This window comes from Mustela putorius, unplaced genomic scaffold, assembly GCF_011764305.1.
Source record: "Mustela putorius furo isolate JIRA1106 unplaced genomic scaffold, ASM1176430v1.1 tig00000083_pilon_pilon_pilon, whole genome shotgun sequence".
Classification (NCBI taxonomy): domain Eukaryota; kingdom Metazoa; phylum Chordata; class Mammalia; order Carnivora; family Mustelidae; genus Mustela; species Mustela putorius.
In genome coordinates, this window is record NW_025421273.1 from 12,399,617 (window position 1) to 12,414,129 (window position 14,513).

General features: G+C 47.9%; 1 protein-coding gene across 4 annotated transcripts in view; it reads left to right on the forward strand.

Annotated features, from left to right (window-relative positions):
• The window catches only part of HTT (huntingtin), a 136,323-nt gene that overhangs the window by 56,623 nt on the left and 65,187 nt on the right, over positions 1–14,513 (forward strand). For all 4 annotated transcript variants that reach the window (XR_006605262.1, XM_045075081.1, XM_045075083.1 and 1 more), the window contains 7 exons: positions 2,696–2,842; positions 4,557–4,677; positions 6,040–6,116; positions 7,373–7,524; positions 8,539–8,741; positions 11,350–11,476; positions 12,735–12,862. Coding sequence is in view for 3 of the 4 variants with exons in the window: in XM_045075081.1 (XP_044931016.1) it covers positions 2,696–2,842; positions 4,557–4,677; positions 6,040–6,116; positions 7,373–7,524; positions 8,539–8,741; positions 11,350–11,476; positions 12,735–12,862 (955 nt within the window). In the remaining variant the exon portion in view is untranslated. The remainder of the gene's footprint in view (positions 1–2,695; positions 2,843–4,556; positions 4,678–6,039; positions 6,117–7,372; positions 7,525–8,538; positions 8,742–11,349; positions 11,477–12,734; positions 12,863–14,513) is intronic.

Here is a 14,513-nt window from a genome sequence, read left to right on the forward strand (position 1 = left end):
CTGACTCTCTGCCTACCTGTGATCTCTCTCTCTGTCAAATAAATAAATAAAATCTTAAAAAAATAATAAATAAAGTGAGGGTGAAAACAGGGCTAGCCTCCAAAAGTGATGTGCTTTCATTGTGAGAAGTTTAGAATGTAGGAAAGAGCACAAAGAAGAACATAGAAATCTCCTTTGGCTCTGCCTATGGAGACAATCACTGTGAATGTGTTGAGTATTGCCTGTGCATGAGTCTCTTCTACAAAATTGGGATCAATTTTGCAATTCAGTGATCCGATCATTTCATGTACTATGTTATCGCATCTTCCTGCTATCAGACTCTTCTAAAAAACAAAAAAACAAAAAATACCTGATTCTGCCAATGATATCTGGAGCCGCCCCCTGTATTCAGATATGTTCGTATGTTTGCACTGAATTACATGACATGTCCTACAGAGTGAGATTGGTGAAGGCCACGCATACTGTTTCAGAAAAAGAAATATAGTGAGTGGCCAGTGTCTTATTCTGTAGTTGTGATAAACTTTTATGTAAATATTATTTGGTTGGACAGTAAGTTTTCTATGACTTACAAAATGAATAATGCTTGTGAATATTGTTATACATAAATGCTGATGTATACATTTTTTTCTGAGAATTAATTCCTGGAAGTTTAGTTACTAGGCCAAGCTTTCTGGTGTTGTGGGTTTTTTTGTTTTGTTTTGTTTTTAATTTTTCATAGCTTTACTGAAGTATGATTTTGTGTCCCTTCACATTCACCCATTTTAAGTGTACGATTTAGTGATTTGTAGTAAACATAGAGATTTGTGTAACCATCACCACAATCCCAGTTTTAGAACATTTCCATGACCCCATCACTGCAAGGCTGATATTACTTCCACTTTTGTGGCCACTGTGGATTGTACTGGCTGAACATCTGCCCACAAGACATTGTGTGGACACATGTTCTCATTTTTTGGGGTCGGTACCTAGAAGTGGTTTTTGTTTGTTTGTAAGATTCTATTTATTTATTTGACAGAGTGAGAGAGTACAGTAGGCAGAGCAGAAGGCAGAGGAAGAGGGAGAAGCAGGTTCTCCTGTGAGCGGGGAACCCCACGTGGGGCTTGATCTCAGGCCCCTAGGATCATGACCAGAGCTGAAGGTAGCCACTTTAACCGACTGAGCCACCCAGGTGCCCCTAGAAGTGGATTTTTTTTAATGGGTTTTGGTACTTCCTGTGAAATTGCTCTCCAGAAACATACTGGTCTCTTATTGACCAGAATATAATTGTGCCCGATTCTTCTCACCAAAAAAAGATTAAAAAAAAAAAGTTAAGTATGTATCAGTTGTTGAAGCAGAAATTGGTATTTTTTTTTTAAGTTTTTATTTATTTATTTGATAGAGAGAGAGAGTATAGCAGGGGGAGTAGCAGGCAGAGAGAGAGGGAGAAGCAGGCTCACCGAGCAGGGAGCTCCATGTGGGAATTGATCCCAGGACCCTGGGATCATGACCTGAGCCGAAGGCAGACAGATGTTTAACTGACTGAGCCACCCAGGTGTCCTGAAAAATACCTCATCTTTTTGAAGTAATACATGTTTACTTAACAAAGTTTAGGAAAAATATAAAAGAGGAAATCAAAATCTCTGTGATCAAATGACTGAAAACCAAGGTTTTATTTTGATGTGTATCTTTTCTGTTTTCAGTATTGTCATTTGCGTATTTCTTTGATTACTTGTGAGGTGTACTTTTTCTTGCACTTAGCTGGATTAGTGTGACTTGCCTACAATGATTTTGAACCTTTCCCTCTTTCTGCAAATGATAGCCATTTATTTTACCTTAAGAAGTTGTGCTTATGACCAGGTCGCCACAAAAGAGAGATTTTATTAAAGATACTGGGGTTTGCAGACCAATGTGAGTAGGTAGTTGATTGTTTCTACGAGTTATGAGCCCCGTCCGAAAGCATATGAACACACTTCCTGCAGAACACACACTGCCGATTGCAGAAATGGGCCCTTCTGTTCTCTTAGGAAATGTTGCCTGTATTCTGCATTAAAAAAAATTTTTTTTTAAAGATACTATATGTTCATTTGAGAGATGCAGCGGGAGAGGGAACACAAGCAGGGGGAGCAGCAGAGGGAGAAGCAGGCTTCCTGCTCAACAGGGAGCCTAACCCGGGGCTCGATCCCAGGACCCTGAGATCATGACTGAGCCCCCCACGCACTCCGGTACTCTGCTTTTGAGTGGAGTATAGATTTGTGAGGGGCTTCTGCTGGAGCTTTGCTATCTGGGAGTGTGTGGGATGGATTTGCAGGCAGAATTGCAGAAACGAGTAGGGGCCGGCTACTGGTGTTCAGATCCGCTCTGTGCTTGGTACTCTCCGTGGATGGGGGAGACACGTACCTGTTTGTCTTGCTGAAGAGGATAAGAAGGAGAACTTGAAATCTGAGCCTTTTATTGTATGTAGAGAAAGCTTCTAAAGCATAAGGCAGGCAGAAAGGAAGTATGGCACCTGATTATGGCAGAGGTGTCGTAACTGGTGTGTGGGCGGTTGGTCCTGGGACTGGCAGCACCCTTTGCTGGGCTGGGGGACCCCCCCAAGGCGGGAGCAGCTGTTTGCAGCTAGACCGCGTTTCAGGCCTCCCCACCTCGACACAGGAGGGTGGTGCAGCGCAGGTGTGGCTCAGACCCTATCAGTGAATGCACTCCACTTCTGTTTCAGGCTTGTCCCGAAACTGTTCTATAAATGCGACCAAGGACAAGCCGACCCCGTCGTGGCTGTGGCGAGAGATCAAAGCAGTGTTTACCTGAAGCTCCTCATGCACGAGACTCAGCCTCCATCTCACTTCTCTGTCAGCACCATCACCAGGTATGCGCGCTGCGTGCGGGGATGTCATGGGGGGCTTTCTTGATACATTGTGCTTTCCAGAGAGGTAGAGTCAGGTGAGGGCGTTTGCGTAGGTGGTCCCCTTTGGTAGGGTGTCCGTCCTTTCTGAGATTTGCCGCCTGTCTTCATTTAGGAAGCTCTGGCATAGTCACAGCAAGACTTCATGAATCTTCCAGTCCACTCACTACCAGACGAGTTCTCAAAGTGTATTTTTGTGTGTGACACTTAGGCTGTATCTTTTCTAGAAATCTGTCCGGTAACTTTTTCGCTTCATTTGTGTTGCTGGTGAATAGTATGGTGAGGTTGTCATCTCCTCAACTTTCAGGGGCCTGGGCTGTGTTATTTAGGACTATCCACTAGTGTGGATCGCTGCAGTTACTGCTGTTCACGTTGGCTGGGAGATGCTTTTAGTGGCTGCTGCCATGGGCGCACACAGCCCGCTCTCTTCAGCTCTTGGACCAGCGCACGCACTGTGCAGTCGTTGACCCAGAAATGCTTTAATGAATCAGTCAGTCTTATGGATCTTAGTTTGCGAAGAAGGCTGCAGAAGTGATCGTAAAAGACTGTCATGCAGGTTTAACTCCTTGTGTTTTAAATGTTATTTTAAAAATGAGTTTTATTTGTAGCTGTCCTTTCTATTAGTAGGAATTTTTTTTTAAAAGCTTGGACATCAGGTCTGAGATGTTTGCTTGATTGCTTTTGTTACGGATTTGGAACTCAGGCCAATCAGATGTGGAAGTTCTTCCCTCGATAGCTGTCATCTCTTCTCACGTAAAGGTTGCTTTTAAAAAACACACGGAAATAATTTTCTCAGAGAATTCCCTTTATGTAAATCTAAGAAGTGGCCTTTTCTTTTCTCTGAGAAGATTCGGGCTAAATATTCCTTTAAGATTGCAAAAGCAGTATGAGAGGATCTCACCCGGAGTTGGACAAGCTTAGGGTAAGTTGCTGTTGCTGAGCATCATCTCAGGAAATGCCAGCAGAGATGAGTCTAGCATCGTGTTAGAATTGGTTCCTTGCTCCAACTTTGAAAGTCTCTCCAGTTTTACATGCAGGCTGGCCTCTGGCCTCGGGCTGTGTTGTCCTGGTTCTTGCATAGAAAGCTCCGTGGCCAGGCTGCAGTGCCATTGGCACCTTCACTGCCCGCTCTCTGAGAATTGATGCAGGAAGAAAAGAAGTCTTCTGAGTTTTATTGTTGGGTTCTGAGGATACCTGGAGATTCAGAAGTGACTCCAGCGCTGGTTCTGCTCAGGCGCCGCTGGTAACCAAGGCAGGGACTCAGAGTCCATGCAGGACCTCAGCAAGTGGCTGGCATTGGGGTGTGCTGTGAGGGCGATGTTGGGAAGGGCACTTTCATCTTTCAGGGAATCAGGACCAGCTTCAAGGAGGTTTTTGACTTAAAGTTTGAAGAGGTGGCTTAAAGTGTGGAGAGGTGGCTGCGAGGCTGTGGTGGGGAGCGGTGGGGGATGCTGGGGGGGCGCCGGGATGTGGGTGTTCAGGGTGGGCCAGGGCCTGGAGAGGACTTCCTGTGACCACTGTAGTGCCCAGGTTCACTTCGTGTCTGTCTTTCACATCAAAGTCAAGACTGCTAGGATGTCTCATAGGTCTTAATCTCAAACTTAGAAATGCCCTTTGAATTTTAGAAGTATCGTAAGCTTTAATAGTAGATTTTAAGTCTCCATGTTTTTCTCATTAGAATATACAGAGGCTATAACTTACTGCCAACCATGACAGACGTCACAGTGGAAAACAACCTCTCCAGAGTCATTGCGGCCGTTTCCCGTGAACTGGTCACGTCGACCACGCGTGCACTCACCGTAAGTCTCCTTGGATGGCCTTGGCGAAGTTGACCCTGGGTGGTTCTGGCAGTTGGTTCTTCGTGGTGAGCTGCTACATGAGAGCTCGCATTTGTGGGGCTCGCTAAGAACTGGTGCTTCTTGGAGCAGAATCTTGGTGTATTCTAATGGAGAAGTACACTATTTTTTTTCCTGGTTATTAAAGTAATAGTGCTCTTTGTATAAAAACCTCAACCAGTGCAGGAGGACATAAACGTGAGAATAAAAACTACCATGATCAGAGTTGGTAATGTGTCAGAAGTTCAGAATGCCTCTGCTATAACTGAGTCTGTGATGTGTGATGGGCCCTTAGGGGAAGAAATCAGAAATGCCGGCAAAGGTGTTTGTATAACGTACTCACCTGTGTCATTTCCTGTGACGCTGACGTTGGAAAAGGACTGTGATGTCCAGGAATGCACAATGATTAAGTTCTGATTCTGATGAGACTCTGCATACGGTAGCATATTTATTACACAGTAGATGACATGGGCTTCGGGGACGGTGTAGTGCTACAGGGCGGTGGGGTTGGAGTGTGCCTGTGTGTAATCCCATCTCTGTGCAGAAGTCCCTGCCACGCATGTACCCTCCTCACATACTCAGGAGAGTGACTGGCTAAAAATGGCCAGTTTTCGGATTGTGATCTTTGTTTCCTTCTTTATATTTTTCAGATATTTACAAATTTTCTAAAATGAACAAGGGTAACTTTCATAGTCAGAAATAGAGACTGTTGTACAAAGTAGTGTTAATTTGCGGATCACTAGGTTAAACCTTATTGTTTTATGTGATGGAAGAAATGCTTGCCTGTTGTAGAAAACGCCAACAATTAGAATTAGGCTATCCTCCTAAGTACATAAGTGTCTTTTAAACCTAAATATTATTTGGCCTCTCTGGTTTGGTCTTCCTTTGATTTGTTTAAAATATCATAAACTTCACTTACTGTATCTATTGTGGCTTCATGTGGTGGGCACTGTTTTAGACTTGGGATGTAAACACATGAGGGTCTCTGCCCTTGTGGTCCTTGCAGTCAGGTCAGGAGATGGATGTCAGTGAGCTTGGGTGCAGGAGCAGAGCAGGGGCGGGGAGGAAGGGCACTAAGGCAGGGAGGGGAAGGGTTGTGCCCGCTGCGGGCCTATCTTGATGGCACACAATGGGCTCTCCTTAGAACCTGTGTTCTGCCTGTCCCACTCTGTCTTGGAAGGATGAATTGATACCAGGGTAGGACAGATATTGTCAGACACAGACCTCATTTATGTGTTTATTGTACTTTTTATGAAGGATGAAACGTTCAATTTAATAAATGTTTTGTGTACATGGGTGTGATGTTATTGTCCTTTTCTCCTTTAGTTTGGGTGCTGTGAAGCTCTGTGTCTCCTTTCAACAGCCTTTCCCGTCTGCATTTGGAGTTTAGGTTGGCATTGTGGGTATGTATTTTTCTCAGCATATTGTTATCTATACTCAGGTGATACAGACATTATAGTTGGAATCCCCTGTTTTCTTTCTTAAATCTTTTATCAGTGTGACCTTTTGGAAAAAAGCACCCAGTGGAATCCTTGCTTTTGCCCTGTTAGCTGTATGGGAAACTAGGGATAAGGCTCTCGGGAAGTCTAGATTTGCTGGGATTCTCATGGGTGTCAGATGCTCACTCTTCAGTGCCTTGGAGGGTTTCAGGGTGTCATTTGTAGGTTCATTTTGGAGAATTCACATATGCTGGCAAGATGTTTCCTTTTTTTTTGTTTTTTCTTTAAAGATTTTATTTATTTATTTGACAGAGATCACAGGTAGGCAGAGAGGCAGGCAGAGAGAGAGGGGGAGGCAGGCTCCCTGCTGAGCAGAGAGCCTGAGGCAGGCCTCTATCCCAGGACCCCGGGATCATGGGATCATGACCTGAGCCGAAGGCAGAGGCTTTAACCTACTGAGCCACCCAGGCGCCCCAGGCAAGATGTTTCTGATTGGTTTAATTCTCTCCAAATGTCTACACTATGTACTAGAAACTTAGGAACATTCTTTGTTTGAAATCAGACGTGTCCCGTTGTACAAAATCCTGATGGACTATAGGAACTGTCAGGCTCATCTGAGCAGTTTTTATTTAAAAATGACTTTCTTCCAGTAGATGGCCCTAATAGCATTTGTGAAATAATTTCGAATCTCTTACAGTACTGAGGAGTAAGCTTTTATTATGTGTACTGATTTCTGAGAAGCATTTTGGTGACTCCCCATCATGTTTGGAAGCATCTACAGACGTCTTGCGTGTGTCAGCGTGTGGTCGGCTAACATTTGCGTGGAGCGGCTGGATTGCTGGTCCGGAGTGCTTGCTTCCCTTTGTCCACGGGTGGTTACTGAGCAACTACAGTTTCCAGTCAGAGCTTCAGCACCTTGATCTGACTCTGAGCAACTTTGGCATTGGAGTAAAATATGCTAAGTCAAAATCCAGAGAAAGCGAAAAAGTTATAAAAAAACAGTTCAGTGGTTTTAATCAGATCTGCTGCCTGGTTTCCTTTGTCAGTGGTTTTCATGGAGCTGTGTTTTACTGACAGAATGTTAGTTAACAATAGTGAAGTAACTTTATGATCTAGTACAAAACATACAGTGACATGTCTTCTTCCTGGTTCATTCAAGAAGGCAGGACTGTTTGATTTAAAATTTTTGTCATTTCACCTGGCAACATGTCTGCTTCCAGGGTGCCCCCACTGAGCGCCTCCGACGAGTTGAGAAAGAGCTGTACTGTTGGCATGGCCACGATGATCCTCACCTTGCTCTCGTCAGCGTGGTTCCCACTGGATCTCTCAGCCCATCAGGATGCTTTGATTTTAGCTGGAAACTTGCTTGCAGGTACTGGTGCTGAGCTGAAACAGGGACTTGCAGTCTAGAGCTTTTGGGTTCCTTCTGGGGGTGGGGTGATGAACGCACAGAGGGAAATTACTCCAGCGATGGTTTGATCCTCTAGTTGGAGCATCCAACTTGACCAACTGGTGTGTGTTATGGGCAGCTGTTCTGACTGAGTAGTTTGAAGAAGCCTTTCCCTGTGCAGACCCTTAGTTGGCTACAGGTGAAATTATTTCTAATTTCATTTCAGCAGGCACCATGGCTGTAAGATAGCATGCTGTGTGGGCTGTTCTCCAGTCAGCTGTGGGTCAGTGGGGAAACACGTAGTCCAGGGGCAGTCCCAGGAGGCCATAGCCACTCTCTTGTGGGTGCCCAGCACAGAAGGCAGGTCTTAGGGGCTGGCAGGAAAGGGCACCCCAGGTGGAGGGCATAGCCTGTTCGAAGGTATGGAGACATGAAAAGTTGTGTGACATCTGAGGACTGTGAGTTGTCTGGGATGTCAGGTGAGGTCCGGGATGGAGAGTGTGGGCCGTGAGGAAGGAGGGCCCTGAACTTGGTGGGTGTGGGGTGCTGGTTCATTATGGAGGACTGTGTGTTTGCTGTGGGAGGTCACAGAATTGCCTCACAGCCTAGCCCAGGGCAGGGTCCCTCCGCGGGCCTGAGTGTGGCTTGGAGGACAAGGTAGGGAAACCCACTTGGAAGGTTCATGGCACAGTCGAGGCAAGAGAGAGAGTCTCAACAAGATCCCGTCTGTGGGCTGGTGGGGGGAAGATTCTGAAGGGCAGGAGCAGTAGGCCGTGGCCACCAGTGGAACTTTGGCTGTAAAGGTCCAGAGGGCCTGGGGTGATTGGCACATCAGGGGTGGGTGTGCATCTGGGGGTGACATTCATGCAAGTCCATTTGCAGTTGGAGGGAGTAGGTGACCACACAGTGGAGCTGTCCAGCAAACTCAAAGGGGGCGGGTCTCAGTGACTCAGCTTCCCTGGTGATTTCTCTACCCCTCCTTGTACCGTATCACAGCCAGTGCCCCCAAATCTCTGAGAAGTTCATGGACCTCCGAAGAAGAGGTCAGCCCAGCAACTGCCAAGCAGGAAGAGGTCTGGCCAGCTCTGGGTGACCGGACCCTGGTGCCCATGGTGGAACAGCTTTTCTCGCACCTGCTGAAGGTGATTAATATCTGTGCTCACGTCTTGGACGACGTGGCTCCCGGACCAGCAATAAAGGTAACTGCAGGCTGGGCAGCTGCATCAGTGCAGCCTTGGTGACCCCATGGGCGCCAGACCTGCCTTCGCTCACTCATCTACCTCTTCCTTAATCTCTTTTGCTCTAAATGAACAAAATTGCTCCCAGGGTAACCATAAATTTAACACCAAAACTTGTCCTCCAATTTGTAGCTTTTTCATTACCATCCTTGTTTACTGTCGCCTCTAAGAGGGAAAGAACTAGCTGCGTCTGTAGGCTTTCGGCAGTGGCCGAATAAGCTCAGAATTGACATTGCCGGGACGCCTGGGTGGCTCAGTTGGTTGGACGACTGCCTTCGGCTCAGGTCATGATCCTGGAGTCCCGGGATCGAGTCCCGTATCGGGCTCCCAGCTCCACCGGGAGTCTGCTTCTCTCTCTGACCACCTCCTCGCTCATGTTCTCTCTCACTGCATCTCTCTCAAATTAAAAAAAAAAAAAAAAAAATTGACATTGCCACGTCCTGGGACGTCCGCAGGCCATTCTGCTTCTATAAGAAGCATAGTTCCACAGAATGAACTTCAGAACAAATGGCAAACCGTTTGCACAGTGAACTTCAGATAGATGAGTTCACTTATAATCAGACCCAGTTCTTTGCTTTCCCGTATTTTCCACCTGAAGTTACTTCCACCACGAAAAACCTCTTTGAACATCATGTTCTCCCTTAGTGGCCATTTGGTCTCCCCATCACTACAGACTTTTCTAAAGAGTCTCCCCACTTAACACCTTAGTGCCTCCTGCTGCCCCAGCACCAGCCTGGACGCAATCCGCAACTCTGGCCCCCGATTCTTAAACCCGGCAGGTCGGCTTTCGGCCACTATTCTCCAGAGCTGTGCTTCCTGCCAAGATCAGTTTTTGAGTCTTGTGGGTGCCTCTTGGGTCCTGTCTCAACTGCTGCTCCACACCCTTGGAGCCGCCACGCTGGTCCTGACACGGGTGCTCCTTCTGGCCTCCAGGTTGTCTCTAGTTTTTCTCTACCCTGGTTTCATCTCTCTGCCCACCTCAGAGAGCCTCTAGGCTCTGTCCTAGGTTGCCTTCTGTCTCGATACTCCTGGGCAGGTGCCCTCCAGTGTGGCTCTGCAGCAATGGGAACGCGTGTGTCTCAGCCAGCCTGGGCGGCAGCTGCTAACCACACGTGGCGAGTGAACACTTGAAATGTGGCCAGTGCAGCTGAGGTGCTGAGCTGCTAATTTTGTTTGTCATTATGTGGAAGTGACCACGTGTGGACCGTGGCTCAGTACGGGTGGGCAGTGCAGATGGTCACATGTCGGAGGCCCTGGCTCCGTCGTGGTGCATCTGCAGAGACGTGACGCCTCTGCTGGGATGGCCCGCAGATCTCAGACATGAGTCTGGACTGCTTGGCTTCACCCCTGCACGCACACTCCCCTCACTTTGTGCTCTGTTAGCTGGGAGCATGGAGGTCTCCTAGCTCCTCACTGTTCCTTGTCAGGTCCTGAGTTTTCCCTGCTAAATGTCCTGCAGACCCTACGCACATGCGCACCAGTGTCTACACAGACGCATGCACATGCACATCACACGTAGCTGAGCATGTATGCGCGTCTGTGCATGGGCTTCCCCATTCTGGTGCCACTTGGCGGCCTGGTGGACATTCCACCCCCTCTCTTTCCCTCCTCCTGCTTCAGATGGTATTCTTCATATCCTCAGTTGCAGCACAGTTCCTGTGCCCTATAGCTCATCAGTTCGAAGCATAGGATTGCGTGGGTTTTCCTGTGCCCACAATCATGTGGCCATCACCACAATCCATTGAGAGCCCGGGAAGGAATGCTATGCCATTTAGGTGTCACTGCCCCCCACACCTCCCATGCCCCCCAGCTCCAGGTGGCCACCAGCTGCTTGTTGTTTCTATAGACCTGCCCATCCCAGACATTTCACAGGAAGGGACTGTGCGATCCCTTGCGTTTGTCTCCCCTCCCTTGGCAGGCGCTCCAGATGCAGCAGCCCCTGTCCTGGCTGGTCTGTCTGTCCCTGCTGCCTTCGGTCTGCTCTCCTGTGGCAGCCGTTTGTCCCATTCCATCCGCTTCTCTGAGACCATGGAGAGAGGAGCAGAGCTGGGGCCTGCCGGGCACGTCCCTTCCCTGGGGTCCTCACCATGCCCCCATGCCAGCGCCCCCACCGCACGTCCTCTGCCCTGTGTACAGGGTCTGTGGACACTGAGCTGGGTGACTTGTTAGCTTTAGTGTTCAAGAAGTTACTTCGTCTCTGAACCCATTTTCTCATTTGAAGAACGGGTTTACAGCGTTGCTTCATACATTTGTCACATCCTGCCTCCCGCAGAGTGCCCTGGCTGCTTGCTGCTGGGGGCAGTGGGCCCCACCTGGCTCTCTGAGGGGCCTTGCATCCTCGATCACTCACAGCGCACCTGTTAGAAGGTTCTAGATCCATACCTGCCAGTGTGATTGCTATGAGGGCTACAGCAGGTGCTCTGTGGACTGTGTCTGAATTCTGTGAATGAGGACTCACAGAGAAAAATGATCATATGTAGCTGTGCTTAAGAAATGGGAAGTCTTGTGTGTGACTTTCAGTTTCCGTGTTGGTTGGGCGCCCTTCATGGACTCTTTGTTTTTATTATAGGCAGCCTTGCCATCTCTGACAAACCCTCCATCTTTGAGTCCCATCCGACGGAAGGGAAAGGAGAAAGAACCCGGAGAGCCAGCCTCTGTGCCCTTGAGCCCCAAGAAAGGCAGTGAAGCCAGTCCAGGTATGAAATGACGACGGGGAGGGCTGGGGCTGGGGCGCCTGCATATCAGCGAGATCACATTCACGCCCAGCTTAATTTAATAGCTTGGTAGTTTTTGGAAATAAAGTTCACGGCAGTGAAGCCAGAGAAGGCGTTTCCCTGGTTTGGTTTCAGATGTTAAATATTAATTCCTAAATGTGTGTGGACCACGTTCCCGTCTTGGCGTCACTCTGTGTCACTGGCTGACACGTGGCCGTGGTGGTCTGTGGGCCACTGGCCCCCAGCAAGCTGTCCTGCCTGCTGTCCTCCCTGTCCCGCTTCTCCCTCTTTCCATTTACAATTTCAGTCAGGGAGGTATGTGTGGATAGCCAGGAACAGAGCTAGTGGATGAAAGAGTCTGTCCTGACATGTGAAGATTAAAGCCTAAAGTGCCGACGTGGGGAACAATCATCTGAGTGAGAGGAACCCGACAAACTTAGATGTGTGGCGGGGTAGCCACCCCTGGGAGGGGCCGACGTTTGCATGGGGCCCTGTGACTTCTGGACCGGCCGTGAATGGGCACAGGAAGGCCTAGGCAGGGTGAGAGGTGACTGACCTGTGCTGTCGCACTCCCACCAGACCCGTTGGCACATCTCATGGCGCTTGGGGGTCATTCGTGATCCTCCCAGGAGACACATGACGTTAAGGCTCCTTTCTGAGGACTGACAGGGCACTGCAGGAAGCTTTACCAGCTTTGAAAACTTCTGAACTTGACAAATGTCGTATGTCACTGATCATCTTCAGTGGATTAAAGAGAGGGCTGCGAGTCAATAATCTTTAAATTTTGAGAACAGTTTTACTTAGTGCTTGGCATTTCGTGACGGTCTACTTGCCATCTTCAGTCTGGAAGCACGCTGTTGGCGTCCGGGGCTCCTGGTCACTTTGGCTGGGCTTAGCCCCACCGTGCCACTGGGAGCCGCAGGTGCTAGAGCCCATGTGGGGGCTAGAGGCCACTGGCTTGCGGCTCCTCTGATGCGCAGCCAGGCAGCCAAACTGTGCCAGATGGTAGCATGCTGCTGCTCTTCTTTTTTCTCATCTCACCTCATTGTTTTGGGGGAGATATTCAGACTCTGTTTATGCTTATGTCAATTCCTTGTTACTTCTGAGTAATTAAAAAGTCAGAGGAAGAATTTGAATTTATTCTGTTATCATACGTTTAAAAAATTGTTATTGCCGGTAATCTCTTTAACTTGGCAAGTGTGTACTTTTGAGCTCAACGTGTATTTTGTGTGTTTTAAAGCCTCTCGACAATCTGATGCCCCAGGGCCTGTTACAGCAAATAAGTCCTCATCGTTGGGGAGTTTCTGTCACCTTCCTTCGTACCTCAAATTGCACGACGTCCTGAAAGCTACTCACGCCAACTACAAGGTGCGGCTCCTTTTGTGAAAATATGCACACAATTTTCTAATCGATCATGGTGTCTTTCTTAAGATTGATCGCTTGTGTACGTACATAGATGGGCGTACAAGGAAGTCCCTGTGAATCAGTAGTTTCTCCCAGTTTGTCTTTCAGCTTTGATTATGGTAGCTCTCATCACACAAGCATGGGAGCAGTGATCTCTGGGTTTAGCCGTGCTGTGTCTGGGCATCCCGGGCTGCCTCACAGTCCAGTACGGGCTGGCAGGCCTCGGGCCTTGGTGTGTACACATTCTCATAGCTGGGACTTTTTTGTATCGCCGTGTGGGAAGGACGCACGGGCGTGGTCTGCAGGAATCCAGGTGCAGGCTTGCTGTGCTCTGTCTCCCCCACACTTGTCCCCAAACCACAGAGGCTTCTCTGCCTGACATGAAGCAAAACCACGGGCTCACAGAGGAATATAGGTGTGCAGCTAAAAACGAGGGCTTCATTGCCATAGTCCAGGCCCAGGGAACCCCGCCAGCAGTGTAGGGCCTGCCGACGGGCCAGGTGTGCAGATACTCCCGAGGGCCAACCTTACAGACAGGTGTCTGGAGGGAGAGCAGTCTGCTTGTCCACTCTTCTGCATAGGTGTGTTTCGGCTTTCTCATGCTGAGACAATGAAGGAAAAATCTCCCGTGTTTCTCTTAGGGCTTTTCACTCGTGAGCTACCTGCTTAGTTGCCCCCAGCACTGTTTCCCTAGTGAGCCGTTTCTCCTGCACTAACTAATCTGAAACACAGCCTTTTCCAGATGCTGAATTCTCGTGGGTCTGTATTTCATCTACTATTTGGTGACATTAGTCTGTCCATCTGTTCCTCTGTTAGAAGCATGCATACCCATTATGTAGCTCTGGAGTACATCTTTGAGGCAGTCAGTTCCCCTATTCTGCTTTAGAATCTTTTCTTGATGTTCCTTTATTTTTGTATTTGTGCACTAGAATAAGCTCATCTAGTTCCAAAGGATCCTGAGAATATTTCCACTGGGGTCATGTTAAATTTATAGATTAATTCAGAGAGAACCAATATTGAGATGTGAAATACACCTGTCCAAATGCTTTTTTGTTTATTGAAACGTTCTTGTATGTGCCTCAGATGTACGTAAAGTTTAAAGAATTTTTAAAAAGAATTTTTGAAGATTATTTCACATAGATTTTATATATTTCTTGATAAATATGTCCCCAGATGGTCATCATCTTTTGTTACTGATTGATATTTCTCAGTTTTGTTGAAAACCGTATATAAACCTCATCTGGCTTCTTTTCTGAAGAATATTGATGATTTTGAAAGGTACAAATCTTCAGCTGTGTTTGCAGCAGATTCAGAGGCTCTCTTTAGTCTGTGTTTCTCCTGTCACCCACCCAAGTGGCAGGGGGTACGATGGAAATCCTGCAGAGAGAAAGTGTTTTTTTCTGCCTGTTTTCAACTCCTGTCTCTGGTCTTGGGACCCTGTTGATGCTCCTGGCATCTATTCCATCCTTATCATTTCCCCTCTGGGTCACTTCTTGGCCTTTTGGCTAAGATCAAGTGCATTTCCCCTCTGGGAAGTCCTGGGCTTCACGCTATACCCCATGCACCGTGACCCCCCAGTATCTCGGACGCCCGCCTTGTTGGCGTGTTTGGAGTG